The sequence below is a fragment of the Sphaerodactylus townsendi genome, linkage group LG04 (assembly GCF_021028975.2).
Source record: "Sphaerodactylus townsendi isolate TG3544 linkage group LG04, MPM_Stown_v2.3, whole genome shotgun sequence".
NCBI classification, from domain to species: Eukaryota; Metazoa; Chordata; class Lepidosauria; order Squamata; family Sphaerodactylidae; genus Sphaerodactylus; species Sphaerodactylus townsendi.
In genome coordinates, this window is record NC_059428.1 from 40,438,099 (window position 1) to 40,457,495 (window position 19,397).

The 19,397-nt window shown below is 42.5% G+C and overlaps 1 protein-coding gene across 1 annotated transcript; it reads left to right on the plus strand.

Moving 5' to 3' along the window:
- Positions 1–304: 304 nt before the first annotated feature.
- DPT (dermatopontin) lies at positions 305–11,512 on the plus strand. Its single transcript, XM_048492356.1, has 4 exons — positions 305–689; positions 5,114–5,239; positions 8,053–8,160; positions 10,218–11,512. The coding sequence occupies exons 1-4, from the start codon at positions 382–384 to the stop codon at positions 10,282–10,284; spliced, it is 609 nt and encodes a 202-aa protein (XP_048348313.1). The 5' UTR covers positions 305–381; the 3' UTR covers positions 10,285–11,512.
- The last annotated feature ends 7,885 nt before the right edge of the window (positions 11,513–19,397 follow it).

The window sequence follows — 19,397 nt, forward strand, 5'->3', positions numbered from 1 at the left end:
GTGGTTTTTTCTTTCTTTTAGCTGCCTCCCTGCTCTGCCTGGAAGCCCTCTGGCATGGCAATTCTCCCCCTGCCCCTTCCCTTAGCTACTGTGTACACATATGTGATATATCACTTTTACATAAGGGCACTGGGGATTGTAATTGTTTACAGTCCTAGGAAATCCCTGTTCTTATGATGTAAAGAATGAGTGTAAAATTCCACCTTAAAAACGAACAGAATGTATCTGCGGCCAACTCTTTAGAACAGAGATGTTTTGCTAAAGAATGACACATAGCGTTTGGAGCTGGATATTCCACATCTGGAATCCAAATGTTAGACAATATAAAAAAGCCAGCACAACAACCCAGTGGGGTGTTTTACGGCCAGAAACACAAGCAACATGGACCTTGTGCTTCTCAGTGTGTTCCTGCCATTGCTCACGGTGGCCTGGGGCCAGTACGAGGACTATGCGGGAAATTATTACCCCCACAATGAATACAGGGACAATGATGAATGGGTCAATGTGTATCGGCAGGGTTTCAACTTCCAGTGTCCTCCTGGGCAAGTGATTGTTGCTGTGAGGAGCACCTTCAGCAAAAAAGAAGGCTCAGACCGACGATGGAACTATGCCTGTATGCCAACGCCACAAAACCTTGGAGAGCAAACAGAATGCTGGTGGGAAGATATCAACAGAGCTGGATTGGAATGGTAGGACACCCAGTTTAAACTAAGTTTAGATGATATGGGAGGGGGGAATCTTATCTTGCACCAAGGTTAATATTAGTAATGCTTGTAGCAATAACAGAAAGGCATGTAATGATATAATGGTCTTTTAAAGTGGTTATGAACAACTTAGTGAGGAACAGTGACACAATTCCAGTACTAATTTCTATGGATGAAGCCATCACCGCATTAGCTGGTGGCTTCTCAGGTCCTCATGCATGCAATGGCCATTGGTGAATTCACCTCCAATTCTTTCTCACGTGTCTTACTTGTTTTTCTCAAGCAGCTCAAGAACATTCGCTGGAAACAAACACTAGTTTCTTGAGAGAACTGACTAAAATAGAGCTGCCATTGTCCATGATGTACACACTGAATTATTGAGTTATATAAATATTTCTGGAATAGGCAAGTCTAGACAGAAAACTTCAGAACAAATTACAGGATCAGTTTGATCAATCTCTCCCCATCCCCCCATCTCCGCAAATAAAAAAGTTTATATACAAAGGACAATGCTAATTCTATCATATCCATTTCACTTCTCTGAAGCAACAATCCCCACTCTCTGGCCAAAATTTCAACAGTGGAAAGCTTTGCTCAGCACAGAGTGTGTTTCACAATGAGGGCTGCTTGTTTCTAAAAAGATTGCAATTTTAATCATTCGAATCCAAAGACTCCAAGTTATCAATTTTTTTAAAACTGGCAATTTCATATGTTAATTTTTTTATCACAGCTCCTCCAAGAAGTTGAGGGAATTACACATTTTATTTTCACTATTGATGCAGTAGGTTAGTGATTGACCCCAGATCAGTCAGTATGCTTGACAGCAGAGTAGAAATTTGACCTCAGATCTCTCTAGCTCTAACTTAATGCTCTTATTGCATACATCCTTCTAGCCTTTTATCTTAATGAATATAATTGAACACCAGTGAATTCTAGAGACCTGTCAGAGAGGCTGCAAGATTCTTGACTTTCTCATTTATATATTTACTGCCACAAATAACATTGATGTTAAAATAACAACAAAGCATTTTGAACCAAGATAATGTGTTGATAAGCACATCTGTCTCTCTGTCAATACCTCTGTCAAGATGGTTCTACTGTCAGGTACTCATCTTTTTCATCTCATCAGATTTTTAAAACTTCTTGAAGTCATCATATTAAATGAACTCATTAATAAAGTGAAGAGTTTATACAATTTGCAAGATTCAGAAATGGACTCAGGAGTCTGTTCATGCTGAGTGACAGAAGAGAACTCTTTAAAAATGACTAGTTGGCTTGTCAGTAATAGAAAGGGCTCCAAAAGGAGATCACTGACGTAGAAATTGCTCCTGCAGCATGGATTCCTCTTGAGATCTTGCTTAGCTTGACCTCAGTTTTCAATAATGCATAATTCTTTAAAAATCAGTAATTATTGTCTTTATGCCAGTATGACAAAGCTGGAGGTCACCATCTGATGACTTAAACTCTTAGAGGATCATCTGAAGGATGAAGCCGACAGATGTCCCAAGGAGTAGTCACGATGATTTGTTGGTGACAGCTGCCATTCTACCAGTTGCTATCTCCTATGCATTTGTTCACTGTGCTCTCAGCTTGCTTTCTGTTCATGCACATTTGCAGTTTTTCAGAAGGCTGTGGGACCCATGACTCATGGATGCTGTAACAGCCAATGGTTCAGCATTGGAACAGGAACTTGCACCTTCAAAAGGCTCAAAAGACTATGAAACTCTCAACAGTGCTCAGAGGCACTAGCTAAACATCTGACATCTTCAGATATACTGCATGCTGTATAGGTTAAAAATTCAAAACTTCAGTTTTATCAGTTAATAAAATACAGATAAATTTGGGAGTGAAAGGCTTCTACAGGTTTCTGCTGGTTGTGAGGAAATCACAACCATTCATTTATGTCAGGAAGGTCACCATCTTGTCGGCATTTTGGCCCTACTTCAAGGCAGAATTATTTAGAAGAGCCTTTCCAAAGGTGTAGTTTGTATGGCTAAGATGTTTGATCTCTAATATGTTTTGGTTATGTGGATTTTATTTCCTTTATTTCATATGTATGTTAAATAGCATTGTAACCTGACTTGAGACTGCAAGCGGAAAGGCCTTAATTAAGTAGATAAGGTATCCTGTCCCTCTAGAAGTCCTTGGCACATTTGCTCAGTGTAAAAACATTGATTGAACCCAAAGAAACATTTTCACATCTGCTAACAATAGTGCTTATATTTGTGTATGTCTCTTGGCTGCGTTAAGACAGATGCACTTTTTGGGCATTAGAAAATGGTTTGCAAGAGTTGGGAGCTGCCAATTCCTTTGCTGAAAGGAAATCTGGAGCTTGTGTCTTTGAAAAGAAAGAAGAATCTTTTCCTGAAAAACGACAACAAAGAACATTAAAATGAGAGAGGACTGCAAAGTCCTATTCAGGCAGATTGTACACCTGAATCTTGATCCTATCCCCAGCTGCTCTTCTAAACTCAGAAAATGTATATCCACATTTTCCTACAGAAACAATACTTTTAAAACTAGATTATTATGCACAAAGTATGTGCTGAAAGCATATTTTTCCATTTTTTTGGTAGACAACACTTTTGATGTTTTCCTTTTTTGTCTGTAATGCAGAAAAGGCCCTGCTCAAGGTAGCTTGGGTTAGCTTGATCTCATCAGATATGAGAAGCTAAGCAGGGTTGACCCTGACTAGGATTTGGATGGGAGACCATCAAGGAGGTCCAGGAGTACATAGAAAAGCAATGGTAAACCATCTCTGTTAGTCTCTTGCCTTAAAAACCCCACTGGGTTGCCATGTCAGCTGCGATTTGATGGCCCTTTACACACACACACTGCAGAAGAGAGCAACTGAACTTTTTAGCAACACAGAAGCAAAACCAGAAATTATACCCTGCTGAGGAACCTCCCTGCTCTAACTCCCACCTCAGGTTCTGTGCCCAAATCTCCAGGAAGTTCCCAACACAAAACCGGAACCCTAAAATCACCTCCCTTCTCCTTTAGTTGCTAAAAATCTGGAAAAAAATCCTAATGAGTAATTGGGGTTTTTGGGATGTCTTTTAGTGCTACGCTTCAAGTCAAATTCTCACACAGGTTTCAACATTTCCCCTTCTACTATTTTAAGCTATTTTTTTCATTGATGGAGCAAGCAAAGGTCAAGTTAATTAATTCTATTTATGGTTGTATTACAGCATAACTGAATGTAAGAGAAAAATCAAATGAAACCAGAATGAAACTGTAGTCTTTAAATAATTTTATGGCTTGGCTTTCATAAGAATTGCGGAATTAGTTTGTCTGTTCTGGTTTGAAAGACAGTATCCAGGGATGTTTGCTTATGTGAAATTTTGCCAGTAGTTTTTCAAGTGTTGTAGGTGGCCCCTGCTTATATTGTAAGTAGGGAATGTACAAAAATGTTGTGATTGTGTGTGTGTTTCTTTTCATGTTCAAGGATGGCTAAGAAGACCAGTAGGCACCCCACCCATTTTCCTTGGCAAATTTCCCATGTTTTCCCTACTTTGAAGTCACTATTATGGCATTATACTATGTACCTTTTATACTTTTTATGCCATGTTTATACACAATTGATACAAAATAGACATAACATTTAACAGTAATATTTGTACACAATATTATTGACATGAACAGGAAGAACAATTGAAGTTTTGTCTTGAGTGTGGAAAAAAACTTAAGATACTTGAACTTCCAAGCTGAACCAGATGATTCAGTAATGCTACTTGTGCTAATACAGTTAAAGTGCAATCCTAGATGAAGCTATAACCTTCTAAGTCCTTTGGAGTTTATGGGCTTCAGAAGGTGCAACTCTGGATTGCACTGCTGCCGTCCATGGAAGACTTGTAAAAACACTGTACTGTTGAAAGTACCAGACCATGACCATACACCTGGGAAACCCACAACAGCCTGTTGTAAGCCTCCTCCCTCAGCTGCAAGACCACTTTAGTAACCACTGTATTGGAACCATTAGCAATGGAGGCTGGCATATTGATAATTTTCTTAGTGTATGTATATCAGGTCTGATTTAAATAGGACATTGATGGGCAAAAGTACTCACATGTGTAAGCTGGCACTCTTAAACCATCTCTTGATGAAGGGCTGCCACCTGTATAAGGCATGCCAGCAAAACATCCACTTGGACTATGGGCTTCTGGTGTGCTAACTAAGCACATATAGCTGCAAATTCTACTTCCTAAGGGGTATGTGTGTTTCCTTGCTAACAGCTGTCATAAAGGAAGTCAGCTTCATAGAATCAAGGGAACAGCAGTCTAGCAAAGCAAGCATGACTCCAGTACTGCTTTGGAAGATAGCTTTATTCCGTGTACCACAAGAAAGTGCTTCTAGCTACCAGCTCTTCTTTTTAAGTTTGTGTTTTTAATTTTATTTTTTCCCTCCAGGTATCAGACGTGTTCAAACAATGGACTGGTGGCAGGATTCCAGAGCCAATATTTTCCATCTGTACTGGATCGGGAATGGCAATTTTATTGTTGCCGCTATGGTCGGAAATGTCCGTATTCATGTTGGTAAGCTCACAATAAATTCATTTTGGGAGGAAAGGTGGCATGATCTAGCCCAAACTTTTCAGATCTCAAAAGATAAGTAGGATTAGTAGTTGGATGGGAGATAGTCAAGGAAAGGCAATGACAAACCACCTTTGCTTGGGTTCAATTGCTTTGAGCTTTCAAGTCCCATAAGACAAGCACCTTCCAAAGACAAGATTCAGTTTAACTATGTAATTGGCTAGTCTGGTATGTAAGACTGAATGCGGAACAGGGCATCATTAAATACAACAGTAGAGAAAATGCAAAACTGAATCCAAGTGAAATCAGTCAACATTATTCTGGAATGTATTTGGGTTTAAATCTACTGTTACCTCTGTATCACATTTTTATCTCAGAATGACATATGTAATTCTACCTCCTCTATTTTTTCCTCGCAACAAGTGAGGAAACCAGGTCATGTAGTGAAGTTCATGACTGAGTGGAGGGTTCTTGTCTACAGTTCTTGTCTTTGATTTTCTAGCCACTACATCCAAGAGACTTTCTTTATGTGTGTTAGTTTATTTATGCTCAAAAATGTCTTCCAATGAACAAGAGATGAGAAAATCATGCCTCCTTGTATTAGTTTTGTCCCATGTTTCCTCATTTGCTCCTTCATTTCACACTCTCTCACATAACGTGGACTTAAATCAAACATCAAATGGACACAAATCATATGCCTGGCTCCATGCCCCCAAGCACAGCCTGGGCAAGAGTCTATGGGGAAAATGGTACAGGGAGATCACGTCCTCCTAGTCTTGTGACCTGATCTGGACCTCTTCTGCTAGTTTTAAGAAATAATATGTTGGGAAATCAATCCTATAGTAATATAATAATATGTTGGGAAATCAATCCTTTGTCTTACCATAGTTTGACCTATAGTAAATTCTATACTGGAATCTGCTTTGAACTAAAACAGAATAGCTCAAATTTCGTTATGAATTTAGCAACTGGATTACTTGCTTTCCTGTTTAGAAACACTGGCCGTTTCCCCACTCACCTTTTGTTGCGTGTTACTTGCTCCAAGTAAGGCGGGGTCCAACGGCACTCCCCACTACAGGAGTGGCGACAACGCAGCCGCCCCAATTCTACCGCTCTGGCGACCCCTCAGCACGCATCATTTCTGTTCCTGTTCAGAACAGCGCCTTTTGGAAAACCCCGCACAGAGCACAGGGCAGTGAGGAAGTTGGGGGGGGGGGACTCCAGGTTTGAGTTTCCCACCCCTGGTAGTGGTGTGGAGTCTTTTGCCCAATAAGGAAGCTGTGCAAGCGCGCAGCCTTTTTTTTATTTTGGGGAACAGAGATTGACGTGTATTTGCAACGTAGAGTCATCTATATAGCAACGCAAGGGAACACTCACTGAAAGCCTAGTATTTATCCCTATCTGATATTAGAGTTTCTGTGGCTTAACTAGGTAATGCAGCCTTCTGTCTGCTTGTGCTGCAATGTGAAAGCTCATCAGTTCTAATCTCGCTAGGGACAACTAAATTTTTTTTAAAGAAAAAAATCGTCTATGAAGGAATTGGGGCTGAGTTTTGACTGGACAAGTTTTTTCTGTTTGGGCTGAAAGCAGCATGATTCTGATACACTGGTCCCACTGTTATTTAGGTTTACTCAAAACACACCACAATGAATCCCCACAGTTTCTGTCCCCAGGGTGATCATGAAGCCACAAGCGAACAACCAGGAAGTTCAGCAAATTTTCGCGCCACAACGTGCTGGCCAATCAAAAGCCAGCACCAAAAGCAGGGAAATCTCATTGGGCAGCTTTGTGATGACGTGTGCATGTGGCAACGTTTCCACGTTGATCCCAGGAAGGAAAAATTAAAAAAAATTAAAAAGGTTTAGCCTCCAAAACGGGACTCCAACCAATCGTAATAGAGGCCCGCACTGCCGATCGCTGCCGAAAGCGGGGCCGTGGGGAGTGCTGCATCTAAAAAACTGCAGCAGAAAGGTGAGTTCCCCTAATGGACAAACTGCAGTGGGGAGCATTAACCCGCACTCAACAACAAGCCCGGTCTGCCTCCACTTTCACTTCTGAAGTGGGGAAACGGCCACTGTCTACCTACTTTTGCACTTGCACAGCTAAGATGTACAGTGGCATGGTTTGTGAAACAAACTCATGAGAGCTCAGAGAACTAAACAGGAAGAGAAGTTTTCAGTTATAAACACAAGATGTTTACCCCTTTGGATGCCCTCCTCTGGACCTGTTTCAGCTTGTCACTATCCTTCTTGAATTGTGCTGGATACAGTATTTCTGGGTGAGGTTTGACCAATGCAAAATGGAGTGGTACTATTACATCCCTCAGTCTAGACACTATACTCCTATTGATGCATCCCAGAATTGCATTAGCTTTCTTGGCTGCCACAACACACTGCTGACTCATGTTCAATTTGTGGTCATCTAAGACTCCCAGATCCCTTTTACATGGACCACTGTTAAGCCAGGTGTCACCCATCTTATATCTGTTCATTTCATTTTTTTTTCTGCCTAAGTGTAGTATCTTACATCTATCTCTGTTGAAATTTATTTTGAATTCTAAACCCATAACTAAATTCTGCTCCCAGGCATCACAGAATATACAGCCCTCTCTCTAGGTCACTGGCAACTGAATTCACTCTTCTGTTCAGATAGGCATGGGGAGAGAAATATCAAGCTTCTGCTAAAATTGTGAACAATCTTACTCTGAGCAGGAGCAAAGTTCATGGACTCCGAAAAAAAATTAATTCATATTGATTCCCATCCCCCACTTTTTCTACAGAACTTTTGTTAAACTGACATTTTTCTCCATTTAAAAGGTTGACAACAGAACATCCAGGGCATTATGGGGAAGATATCGACATGATGATGTATACCTATGACTACTATATCCGTGGAGCGACTACAACCTTTTCGGGTGTGGAGAGGTCAGATTCATATTTCCTCTAGTGTTGTAGGTGGCCTTTTGTAGCACGATTTTTTCCCTCTTAAGCCACAAGATAGGCTGGAGCTGGATTTGAATGTGATGCTGGTGGAGGGAAAACATTCACTTTGCATTTGCACAGAGTTCTGTCCAATACAAGGCAACTATGCAGCATGCTGAAGAAGTACAAATTCCCACAGAGGGGAGCTTTTACCTTGCTAGCCTCACGTTTCATTCAGGCTATAAATACAGGAAGAGATGCAGAATGGTATAGTATAGCCTGATCTTGTCAGATCATGGAAGGTACACTGGGTCAGTACTTGGAAAGGAGACCTCGAAAGAAGGCTCTGCCAAGGAAAGCAATAGCAAATCAGAATTGCTTAATCACTTGCCTTGAAAATCTCACTGGTGTCTCTATAATATAACTGCAACTCGACAGCACTTTACACATGCACATAAATACAGGGATGCAGGAACTATGGCCATGGAAGGCACAGTCTCCATACTGAAACAACCTACCCCACTGTGCAGAGCGGTATGCTACAGTCAAAGCTCTGTTTGTGACCTGAGTTCGAACCCAACACAAGTCGGTTTCAGGTAGCTGGCTCAAGGTTGACTCAGCCTTCCATCTTTTGGAGGTCGGTAAAACGAGTACTCAGATTGCTAGAGGTAAAGTGCAGATGACTGTGGAAGGCAACAGGAAACCACTCCGTAAACATGGGCCTTTCCCGCACAAATCGTTTACAACATCTCCAGAATGTTTTTGATCCCTCCTTTACTGCGATGTTCATCTACACTCACCTCCTCCAAGCATTTCAAATTTTTTTTGCTGATCCATTGAGTCGATGCCTTATCAATCTGTTGAATCAGCGCTTCATTTAACTGTGGGTTTACTCATGAGTAAATTTACCAGTGGATAAGAGAAACTGCAGGAATAAAGGCAATTGAAGTGGTATTTCCTGTAAGCATGGGTCTACTCATGAGTAATTTTATCCACATGGAAGGCAAAATGTGAATGGGGAGAGGAGTGAGAAAAACAGCCAAAAATGTGAATGGGGAGAGGAGTGAGAAAAACAGCCAAAAATATGCCCAAAAAAATGCCCAAAGTGATTAAAACCAAAAGGGCAAAAAGGAGTGAGATGAGAGACATGGAAAAAATGGTGGGCCAGGCTCTGAGGGGGACATTGTGTGAAAGCACAGGGAAATGGGCCAGCTTTTTAGTGGGACAGTTAAAACATTTAAAGAATACCACACTGCAAGGAAAGGCAGGTTGGAAACGTTTCAGCCAAAAGAATAGTCATAAAAGGGTTTTTAAACATGACAGATTGAAAACAAAACATTTAAAATAACTTGTTTGGAAAATCCCATTGTTTAGAAATGTCATGATGTGACATCCCCCCTTGAGTCAGTAATGATCTGATGCTTTTACAGTGGACTACCTTTACCCCTTTCTCACTCAGAGCAATATGGAAATTTCACTCAGGCAAAAGGCTGTAGGAAGGATTCAGCCTTGCTAAACCTATGAGCACTTTGGGAATTTTGAGAACAGGCAGTGGGCGCTACAATAAAACAATGGCCATGGAAGAGTGAGACCAATCACAAAAGGCTGCCATACAAGCTTGGTCTACTTGTAGATCATCAGAGGTTCCACAAAATGTTAGCAGGTTTCAAGACAGGTATCCTAAGAACATGCTCCTATGATAGAGGCAGCCATTCCAAACAGTGGCTTTCTAAAGACATAAAGGTGACGTCATCTGAGCTCTTCTTAAGCATCCCTTACTCCAGTTAAATGGAAGAATACCAGAACTTGTTCTTTGTTTTAAAGAAGGAGGTGGGTGCCAGAAAACGCATCAGCAGGTGTCAGAGTGTGCAAGAGCACCATATTGGGAAGTCACTGGGCTACAGAATGTATTGTGGTTGTTCCATATGGATAGCCGTTTTAGCAGCTGAATAAAACAGGCATCCAAAATAAAGACTCCTATTTCAGACTGTATTGTTATCAGTCTTGAGCTCACTATCACTCACAACTAATTAAAACTTATTTCCTCTTTCTTTTTTCAGAGATCGCCAGTGGAAGTTTATTGTGTGCAGGATGACAGATTTTGACTGTCAGTTTCAAAATCTGTAGAGGCATTGATTATATACTACACTTGGGGAGGGGGATGAAACAAGAGAAGGGTGAAATGAAAACAGTAGGCGAGACAGTGTATTCAGGCACCAGCTTTTTGGCAGAGTTGTAAGCATCACACTGCATCCAAATTTACTTTGCATTCTAGAGGCACATCCATATGGCCTTTCTTTAGAGATCAGATTTCTGAATCAGTTCTCATAATTTCCAGAGAACATAAGCTTCATGTGCTTCCCTTCCCCTCTATAAATCTGGTGGACACAATCCATGATGACTTCCTTCCTAGTTCCAGTGCAGAGATATTCTTTCCTGAGTTTCTAGTAGGGATACTTGAACACCTTCTGGTTTGTTCCACACTGTGTCCTCTGGTTGTGAGCAAGAAGCTAACCCTCAAAGGATTATTTGGCTGCTGAAGAAGGCCTGGCCCATTTTATGAAGTCATTCCTGGCATGTAGCATGGGATAGTACAGTGCAGTGCCCCAGGAACAAGGTTGGGCCCCTCTGCAGCCTCTTGTTGCTTCTCATAGACCCGCTGCTCCTCCCTGTTTTGCTTAACCTCCTCCGCCCATCCCTATAGATCTGCTTCCACCACTAAGGATTTGGTGGACAAGTTTAATCCAGGCAGGGTCAAAACTTGGCTGGTAGACAGTCATAGTAGTCAAAGCATGACCTGCTTACCTTGAAACATTTGAGGTAGCCATAGTTTCTAGGGATACCTGCCACACTCCTGCCTCTGTGCTACAATACCAAACTTGGGAGTATAGAAAGCAACCATGTGGATGCGCACTTGAAGAAAACTGTGGACTATCAATTCCCTTGAATGTTTTTATTTGTGGCTTATTTGCAGTTTCTAGATGCTTCCTGATTAGAACTTAAATATTGTAGGGTTGGGGTTGTTGTTGTTTTTGCTTGTAGCTTATCTGTATATCTGCAGTTTAATGTCATACTATTTTTTGCCAACTGCATCTAACTTACACAAAGGACCAAAAGGTCCCTGAAACCTTACAACAGTCTACAGCTGTGATTGCAAGGGAGCAGAGATTTCTTCTACTGCACAGTTTTGTGACGCAGACAAATATGATACCTTATACAGAAAAATGCTGACTAGCATTGACTCTGGAGTTAAAATTGCGTATCACCCTGCATTAGTCTTACTTCTCAAATTATTTCTGTGTCTAAAATCCAGATGATACCAATGAAGTAACCTCCGATGGCCTAGCGCCTTCATTATGTTTCAGCCGCCGGTGTGGGAGGGGGTCACATTGGCACCGACCCCCTCCGTACGCAACCTGGGGGTCCACCTGGATTCGTCTCTATCAATGGAGACCCAGGTGGCCCATATAACCCGGGTTGCTTTCTTCCACCTTCGCCAGGCCCGGTGGCTGGCCCCCTTTCTCTCCCAGACCGATCTGGCCACAGTGATCCATGCAACGGTCATCTCCAGACTAGACTATTGTAACTCGCTCTACGCGGGCCTCCCCTTGCGTCTGATTCGGAGGTTAAAACTGGTCCAAAATGCAGCTGCGCGTCTGCTTACAGGCAGTGCCACCTGGGATCATATCCAGCCTGTGCTGCGCCAGCTGCATTGGCTCCCAGTAGAGTTCCGAATCATCTTCAAGGTGTTGGTGCTGACCTTTAAGGCCTTACGCGGCCTGGGACCGCATCGCCCCACATGTCCCTATACGGCCTCTTCGCTCTGCGGAGGCCAATCTACTGGTGGTCCCTGGCCCCTCGATGATACGGCTGGCCTCCACACGGGCCAGGGCTTTTACAGCTCTGGCCCCAGCCTGGTGGAACACTCTCCCACCAGCTGTCCGGGCCCTGCGGGACCTTACTGAATTCCGCAGGGCCTGTAAGACGGAGTTGTTCCGCCAGGCCTTTGGAGGATCCAGCCGTTGATGGTGCCCCCCCCCCCATGGCCTTTACATCAGTGCCTTTGCCATCTGGGGTTTGCTGATCTTCCCCTGAAAGAGGGTTTGGAAATGGATCTGTCGGACGCCATTGCGTGTTAGTTTTAATCTTTCTACTAGTTTTTATTTTACTGCTGCTTTTAATGGTTTTAGTTATTTTACTTGTATACGTGCATTTTTATCTGTATATGTGCATTGTATTGTACACCGCCCAGAGCCCTACGGGGATGGGGCGGTATAATAAATCGAAATAAATAAATAAATAAATAAATAAATAAATAAATAAATAAATGAAGGAATGTCAGATTGTCCCTTTGTAAATGTCAAGCATTTCTCTGCCCTCTCTTGTAATCACAGGCCCATATTGAGTGAGAATACCGGAGCTGTAAACATTGTGGGGAAAGGCATTTGTAACTGTAAGCTTGAACATGGGACAGGTGAATCTATTAGGTATATCAGATGCCGGAGACAGCTATAGTGAAAAAGATGAAAGGTTTGGACAGAAACTTAACATCAGTGATACATTGTTCTGTTAAATCTAACACTTAAGATACTTGAGAGTCCAAAGATTTGGAGATACTCAGCAATTTGCTCTCAATGACTGTATTAGGACATCTTTAGTAAATTCAGTATGTACAAGTACATTATGAACTGTTACCATAAATAAATGATCAACTCAAATAATGTGGTGACTTAGCAGTCTTTGTGTATTCAGCTACGCTTGTGCATGCACTAATTGCCATCCAGGAATTCATACAGATTGTGTTACCAAATATTTTATAGAAGTAAAGCAAGATTCTGTTATAATTCAATGATAAAAGATGAATCGAATTGCTTGTAGATATCACCCCTGTAGCATAGCTACACTCCATTTTATGAGGCCAAGCAAGCAAGTCTCAAACAAACTAATAAGTTCAGCAGAATAACAACAACATCCTTCCCATCCACTTGAAAGTGTTCAAAAGTGAACTTTACAAGGTGGTTGTTCAGTAAATCATCATGATAAAAGTACTGATATGTAGGTTTACTTTGTAGTATATGTAGACTTAGGCCTTATAACACATCTCATTTTTAGGCATAAACACGGGGGTTTTTTTTGTTCCAACATCTTATCCCCAAGCACTTTACACCACATGAAAGAATTGTGGGTTCCTTGCAATACTTATTTATAAGCCAAAAAATCCAACAAATCATTTTGAGGTATTGGCCAGCGGTGGGATTCAAATAATTTAACAACCGGTTCCAGTGGTGGGATTCAAATAATTTAAAAACTGGTTGTTTACAAGCACCATTTTTACAACCGGTTCTGCCGAAGTGGTGCAAACCTGCTGAATCCCACCACTGGTATTAACCCATTATTCATGACCTACCTGGGTGTCAGTAACCCCCCCCCCTTTTAGGGTTAAGAAGAACCAGGTATGTAGGCAAATCTTTGATTAAAGCTGACAGCAGATTACCTCTAGTCAAAACAAATGTTATTGTTGGACATTATAGGTATGAGTTGATTCTTTGTATGGAAATGTTTACTAACTGCAATTCCTACAGTGTTGTATACCTCATCACATGCAATTGTGATAAAAGGTCCATTGGGCAAACAATACACACAGGCTCTTAGAGCACATCTTGAGGGTCAAAAACATCTTCACAGCTTCATGTCAGGCCTAATTACTCCAATTCATTCTTGAACACTGTCTCCTATGTGATTGCATGATTCTAAATAAATAGACAAATTCATGGAGAATGGGACGGTTAATGGTTATTAGCCATGGCAGCTGACTAGAACCTTCATGTTCAAAGGCAGTGTGCCCTCGAAAGGCTGTTTCTAGGACACCAAGGGTGGTGCCTTTGGTTTCTGTGTTCCTGCTGGGCACTTTCCAGGACATCTGATTGGCCTCTGTGGGAAACAGGATGTTTGCCAGATCTGATCCAGCAGGGCTCTTCTTGTTTACCTATGAAACGGGGACGAGGGACTTTCACTTTACAGAAACCGAGCAGTTACTTAGCAGTGATGCAATGATCAAGCACATATTTATGGAAAGAACAGAGTTTGCATTAATTGGCAAGTGATAGAATTACAGAAGCCCCTGTGAGGAGCAAATGAAACATTCTGATACTGCCTAAGAGCTGCAGTTTGTTCACAAAAGGTTCCTTGTTTCAGAAGAGACTAGCTGTATTGGAGACTTTATCTCACTCTAGTCCCCTGCCAGCTCCCGCTGCTCACTTCACATTTGGCTCCTTTCTGTCTCTTTGAACAGTTGTGCCTTGTCTGCTGCAGTGCCACTTTGTCTAGAGCCCTGAAAAAGGCACAGAAAAGACTTGCTGTCTTCTACTTGTTTCTACGTTGCTTTGTATGGTTTGAACATCTGCAGAGTGTACTTGAGATATCAGTTCTGCGTTTCTGCTAGTCACAGCCACTGGCATCTGCAGGAGTTCTCAAAATGACCTGTAGAATTTGCCCTATAAAATTAAAGGATAGAGAAAACCTGGACGGTATTAGTTTGCCTGTTTTACTAGATATACTGTGATACCAAGACGAGTTTTCTATTTATTGTCTCTTGTAATATCATCCCATTATGCACAGCTGCTGTCATAGTGCTGGTCCCTGTTTTTAGAGAAATGCTGGAGTTTCTTAAAGACGATCAGATGCCCCAATAGTATTATGACCATCATACCAGTGGTTGGAGCCTAGGGCCATAAGTTTACTGTCAATGTAATGATGAAAGTGACTTCAGCAAATCAACAGGAGTAATTGGTAGTCTCCAACGCTGAAAGCACATTGTATACATAGTACTGTTATGGTATAGAAATAATACTAACAGTGCAACTCAGTAGGAATGGTTATCTCATATTTCCAGGGCTGGGTCCAGGATATAGAATTGGTAAATATAATAAACCCTCCAAAGTTATCTCTTAATTCACTTGGGAAACTTTTAAATATGGAGGGATTCCTGCCCTTTGGAGGTTAAATCATAATCCAAAATTTGGGAAACGAGCAGAAATAAATAGGCAAGATCTTGCATATAATGATATAAAAATGGCAGGCAATGGTGTTGATTTTTTTTAATCCAACAACACCCCCCCCCCCCAGATTATACATTTAATATGAGGAACTGAAGTGTCACAATATAGCTTTTAAATTTAGCAGATTTTTTTCAGATTGAATGTTAAGCAAAAAAAGGCAGGAAAGAGGGATACAAAAAGATTTCAAGTTGCACCAAAGGCTTGTAAGATAAGGACGCAAGACCTGGTTTTCCTTTAAAAATGTAAAATCTAGTAGTGACTCTGATCTGTTTCTAGCATTGTTTGGAACATATGAGTTCTTAGTAAGGAAAGCTAAAGGAAAGTATGATGGTCTTTGTATTAACAAAACTAGTGGGCTAGATAAGATAAAAATGATGAGCACAAAAGTGTTACTTGAAAAGTGTTACCGGTACTTGAAAAGCCAACACCTACCATATGTGAAAAAGTTTAGGAGCTGCAGTTGAAAACAATAATGCGACTTAGAAATTCCAAGTTAGCAAGCACCACACTGAATTGGCTTAATTGACAGTTTAAATGAATAAGGTTGTGACAGGATGTAATTTTCCCATTCACTTTTGGCATTGCTAAGGCCTTGGCTGGAATCCTGAAACCTGTTCTAGTTACCAACATTTTTGAAAAAGACACAGAGCCAGCAGAAAGATTCCAAAGGAGAGCAGCCACAATTATTACAGTTCTGGAAAAATATGTCCTGTGATGAAATATATGATGAAAGAGTTTGCTTTGCTTGGAAATAATAAGATGGTAGCCAATAGAGATTGTGAAACCAGGTTTCCTGCGCTGGCTGAAGTCTGGTGTGCACTGGAAGAGATGGGTTGAAGTGGATTTCAACCGGCTGGTATATCCTCTGTCTATTATATTGCTTCCCCCCTTTCACCAAAGAGTAAGGTGACCATCCGTCACGCTTTTCGCGGGACACTCACGCTTTTGCGTGACGTGTCCCGCGTCCCGCCGGGCTTCAATAATGTCCCGGGTTGGGAAATGTGCTTTCTGGGGCACTTCCCTGTCTTCTGCCCAGGGAGCGCCGTGCAAAAGGCGCCTTTTGCGTCGGCCTCGGCTGAAGACAGAGGCAGGAAAACTGCGACGCTGCCAGTGCCTTCTGGAAACTTCCCTGTCTCCAACCGAGGCGCGCTATTGCGCTGTAGCGTCTTGGCAGCGCGCATTCCCGCTTTTTAATTCTGGTCACCTTACCAAAGAGGTCTACATAACTTCCATGGTTCCACTTTTGTCCATTGGAGCACGCTGCCTTTTGGCCTTTGCACGGGCGCCCGGGCAGAAGACGAAGTGCCCCAGAGAGCACTCGCGAGCAGCCGCGTGCCTTCATGGAGGCGCTCTTCTGCCGAGGAACACCGGCACGAAAACAGCGGCCTTCGACGTCGAGCACGCTGCCTTTTGAAAACGCTTTGCGCTTCCCAGGTAGAAGACGAGCGCCCAGAAGGCACCGCGGCTGCACTTGAGAATGCCTTCTGGGGCGCTTCCTGTCCATTTTGTCCATTTTACTCTCCCAACAATGCTGAAGGTAAGTTATGTTTAGACATAATCAGTTAAATCCACGCTGGTGTTTCCAGTATCCCCAAATTCCCTGTTCCCCAGGAGGAACAAGATCTGAGGCTGCTACAAGAATGGAGAGCGAGAAAAAATATTATTTGGGGAGCAAAGGCTTGCAGTCACAGAAAACTAGTATGGATCAAACCCCTCTGTCTAGCGTAAGGTCACCCAGTGAGGTTGATGGGTGGATGAAGATTTGGACCTTGTAAGTCCATTTTGGGCACTCTAACCACTGCTGCACACTATTGTGAGATTTTACAAATGTGTAAGCTTCGAGTCAAAATTGGGAGGAATCATGCCTGAAATGTGCAAGATTTATGACCTCATTTACATAGCCATCCTAAGTAGACTATAATTCATTGAAGTCAGTGGGTGCAACTTTGCTTAAGATGACAATGTTAGTCTCACTGAAAAGGGAAGAGAACACTGATTGTACAGTAAAAACATTCTCTTCCAGCATGAGGGATAAATAAAACTACATGTGTAAAGAAGCCACAGCAAATACTTTTCTGACCTGCAGTTTTGAGTGATTGCTACATTCCAATGCTTATCAAACCTTTGTTTTAACCTCGAAATGCTGAGAATCTGCAGGCATGTTTCTCTTCTAAGCTTCTGCAGTTTTTCTGTTACTCCAGGGTTTCCTTGAGGAGAAGGCTCCTGGCTAGGACACACTTTGGTGGCAGAAGCAAACAAGACATAGAACAGAGGGAGCTAATTATCTGTGCGTGAACAAGAGTGTCTCCTTCTTATCATGCTCAATGCTGGAACAGTAATTTCACTGAGAACTATTCTCTCCTCCTGGTTCATCATCTTTTTTTCTTCACCTGGTTTGTACCCTGTCTGTTCCCCTCTCCTCCATTTTATCCTCACAATGCAGCTGTGTGGATGCATGCAGGCAAACCATGGGAGGAAGGAGAAAATGGGAAAGGAGAATGTCTACCTGGTGATGACCCAGTACTGATCAGCCAATATTGTGGTTGAGAACACAGGCCAAAGTTATTGTAAGATCTTGTGGATATAGAGCATCTGCTCATTCTGGCTTTTATCTGGTTGTTTACTTTTTTCCTTGAGACTCATGATGGATCACATGATATAAAACAATGTAATCAGACAGCATAACACATCAAATAAACAGTCCAATAGGACAATTATAAAAATAAAAAAACAATATGAGGAAAACAAATAGCCATGGTTTCAACTTTTCATCATAATGCGACATCATGGATAGTTTAATCTATACTATTTCCTATGTTTTATAACAGGCAGGTGAAACAGAATTGAAACAAGGCACCTCACACAGATATATAGCTGTTCACTGATAGGTCTCATGGTCATGACTGAGCACTGCCAAATGTATTGGATGTCTTTGATGGAGTTCAGTTGTTCAGAAGTGCCCACTTATGTTGTTTTATTGATGGGCTTCTATTGCCAGAGCAAGGAGAGATGTTGATGCTGATGGGAAATGAAAGATATAAATAAATCCTCATAAATTGTACAGAAAGAGAGCTACTTAATAATAAATACATTTCATCCCCAATCGATGGCTTGCATTCCTACTAAAAGAGTGATGGGTTCTCTCCTTTTCGGATTGCATCTCCAAGGGGGGTCTTGAGGAAGTCTTCTTTTTAGAATGTGACTCAAATACATAAAGAGGAAAGAGGGTGTTAAGGATGACATCTCTGGGTTGGGAAATTCCTGGAGACAGGGGTAGAGCTGGGTAGAGAGGAGTAAAAAGAGGGGGGAGATCTCATCAGCATAAAATACTACGGTATTTCATTGAATCAGCTGTTTTCTCCATAGATCTCTATGGTAAAGGTGACCAGATGGTCACCTTTCCGACCGGGGCAGGAAGTGGCTCTTGGCGGCATGCTTGCCGGAGTGCGGCCCGCCAGGAGTGCAGACTTCTGCAGCTTTACCCGTTTGTCGCCCTGTGACAGAGTGATGGCGGCAAACGCTGCGCTTTAAAGGCAACTGCTTTAGCGGCAGCTCCCCAGTCAGAAACAGGAAGCCCGAAAACACTGCGGCCGCGCAACCTGAAGCGCTTCCTGTTCAACTGAAGAGGCGCCCTTCGGCAGTGTGCTACTGCGGGCCATTGTCCATAATAATCCGGGACAATGGCATAAGCTAGCGGGAGGCGGGACACTCTACACAAAAGCGTGAGTGTCAGCGAAAATGTCAGACGGATGGTCACCCTACTCTATGGTCTCGAGCAGGGATATGGAACCTGTGGCTCGAGATCTGCATGCGGCTCTTCTGCCCTTGCAATGCGGCTCCACGAGCCGAGCCGCCAACCCATCGCCGCCGCCCACACCTGCAGGTAGCAGGGCAAAGCGCACCAATTGCCACGGCGGCTGGGCTGTGCAGCGAGGCTTCCCCCTCTCGCCAGCCCTGTTCGGCGGGGTGGTGCTTTCCTGGCTGGTGAGGCCGAGCCACGGCTTCCCCATCCTTGTCCGCCCTGCAGCAGGGCGGGCACATAATGCCGGCTTCCCTCTTGCCGCCCGATTGTGAGGCAGCAGGGCGGATGCATCCATGCGCTTCTGAGAATGAGCGGAGTAAAAGGTAAAAAACCCCAATATATACAGTGTTATCTTTATTTTAAATGTCAAAAATTATTTG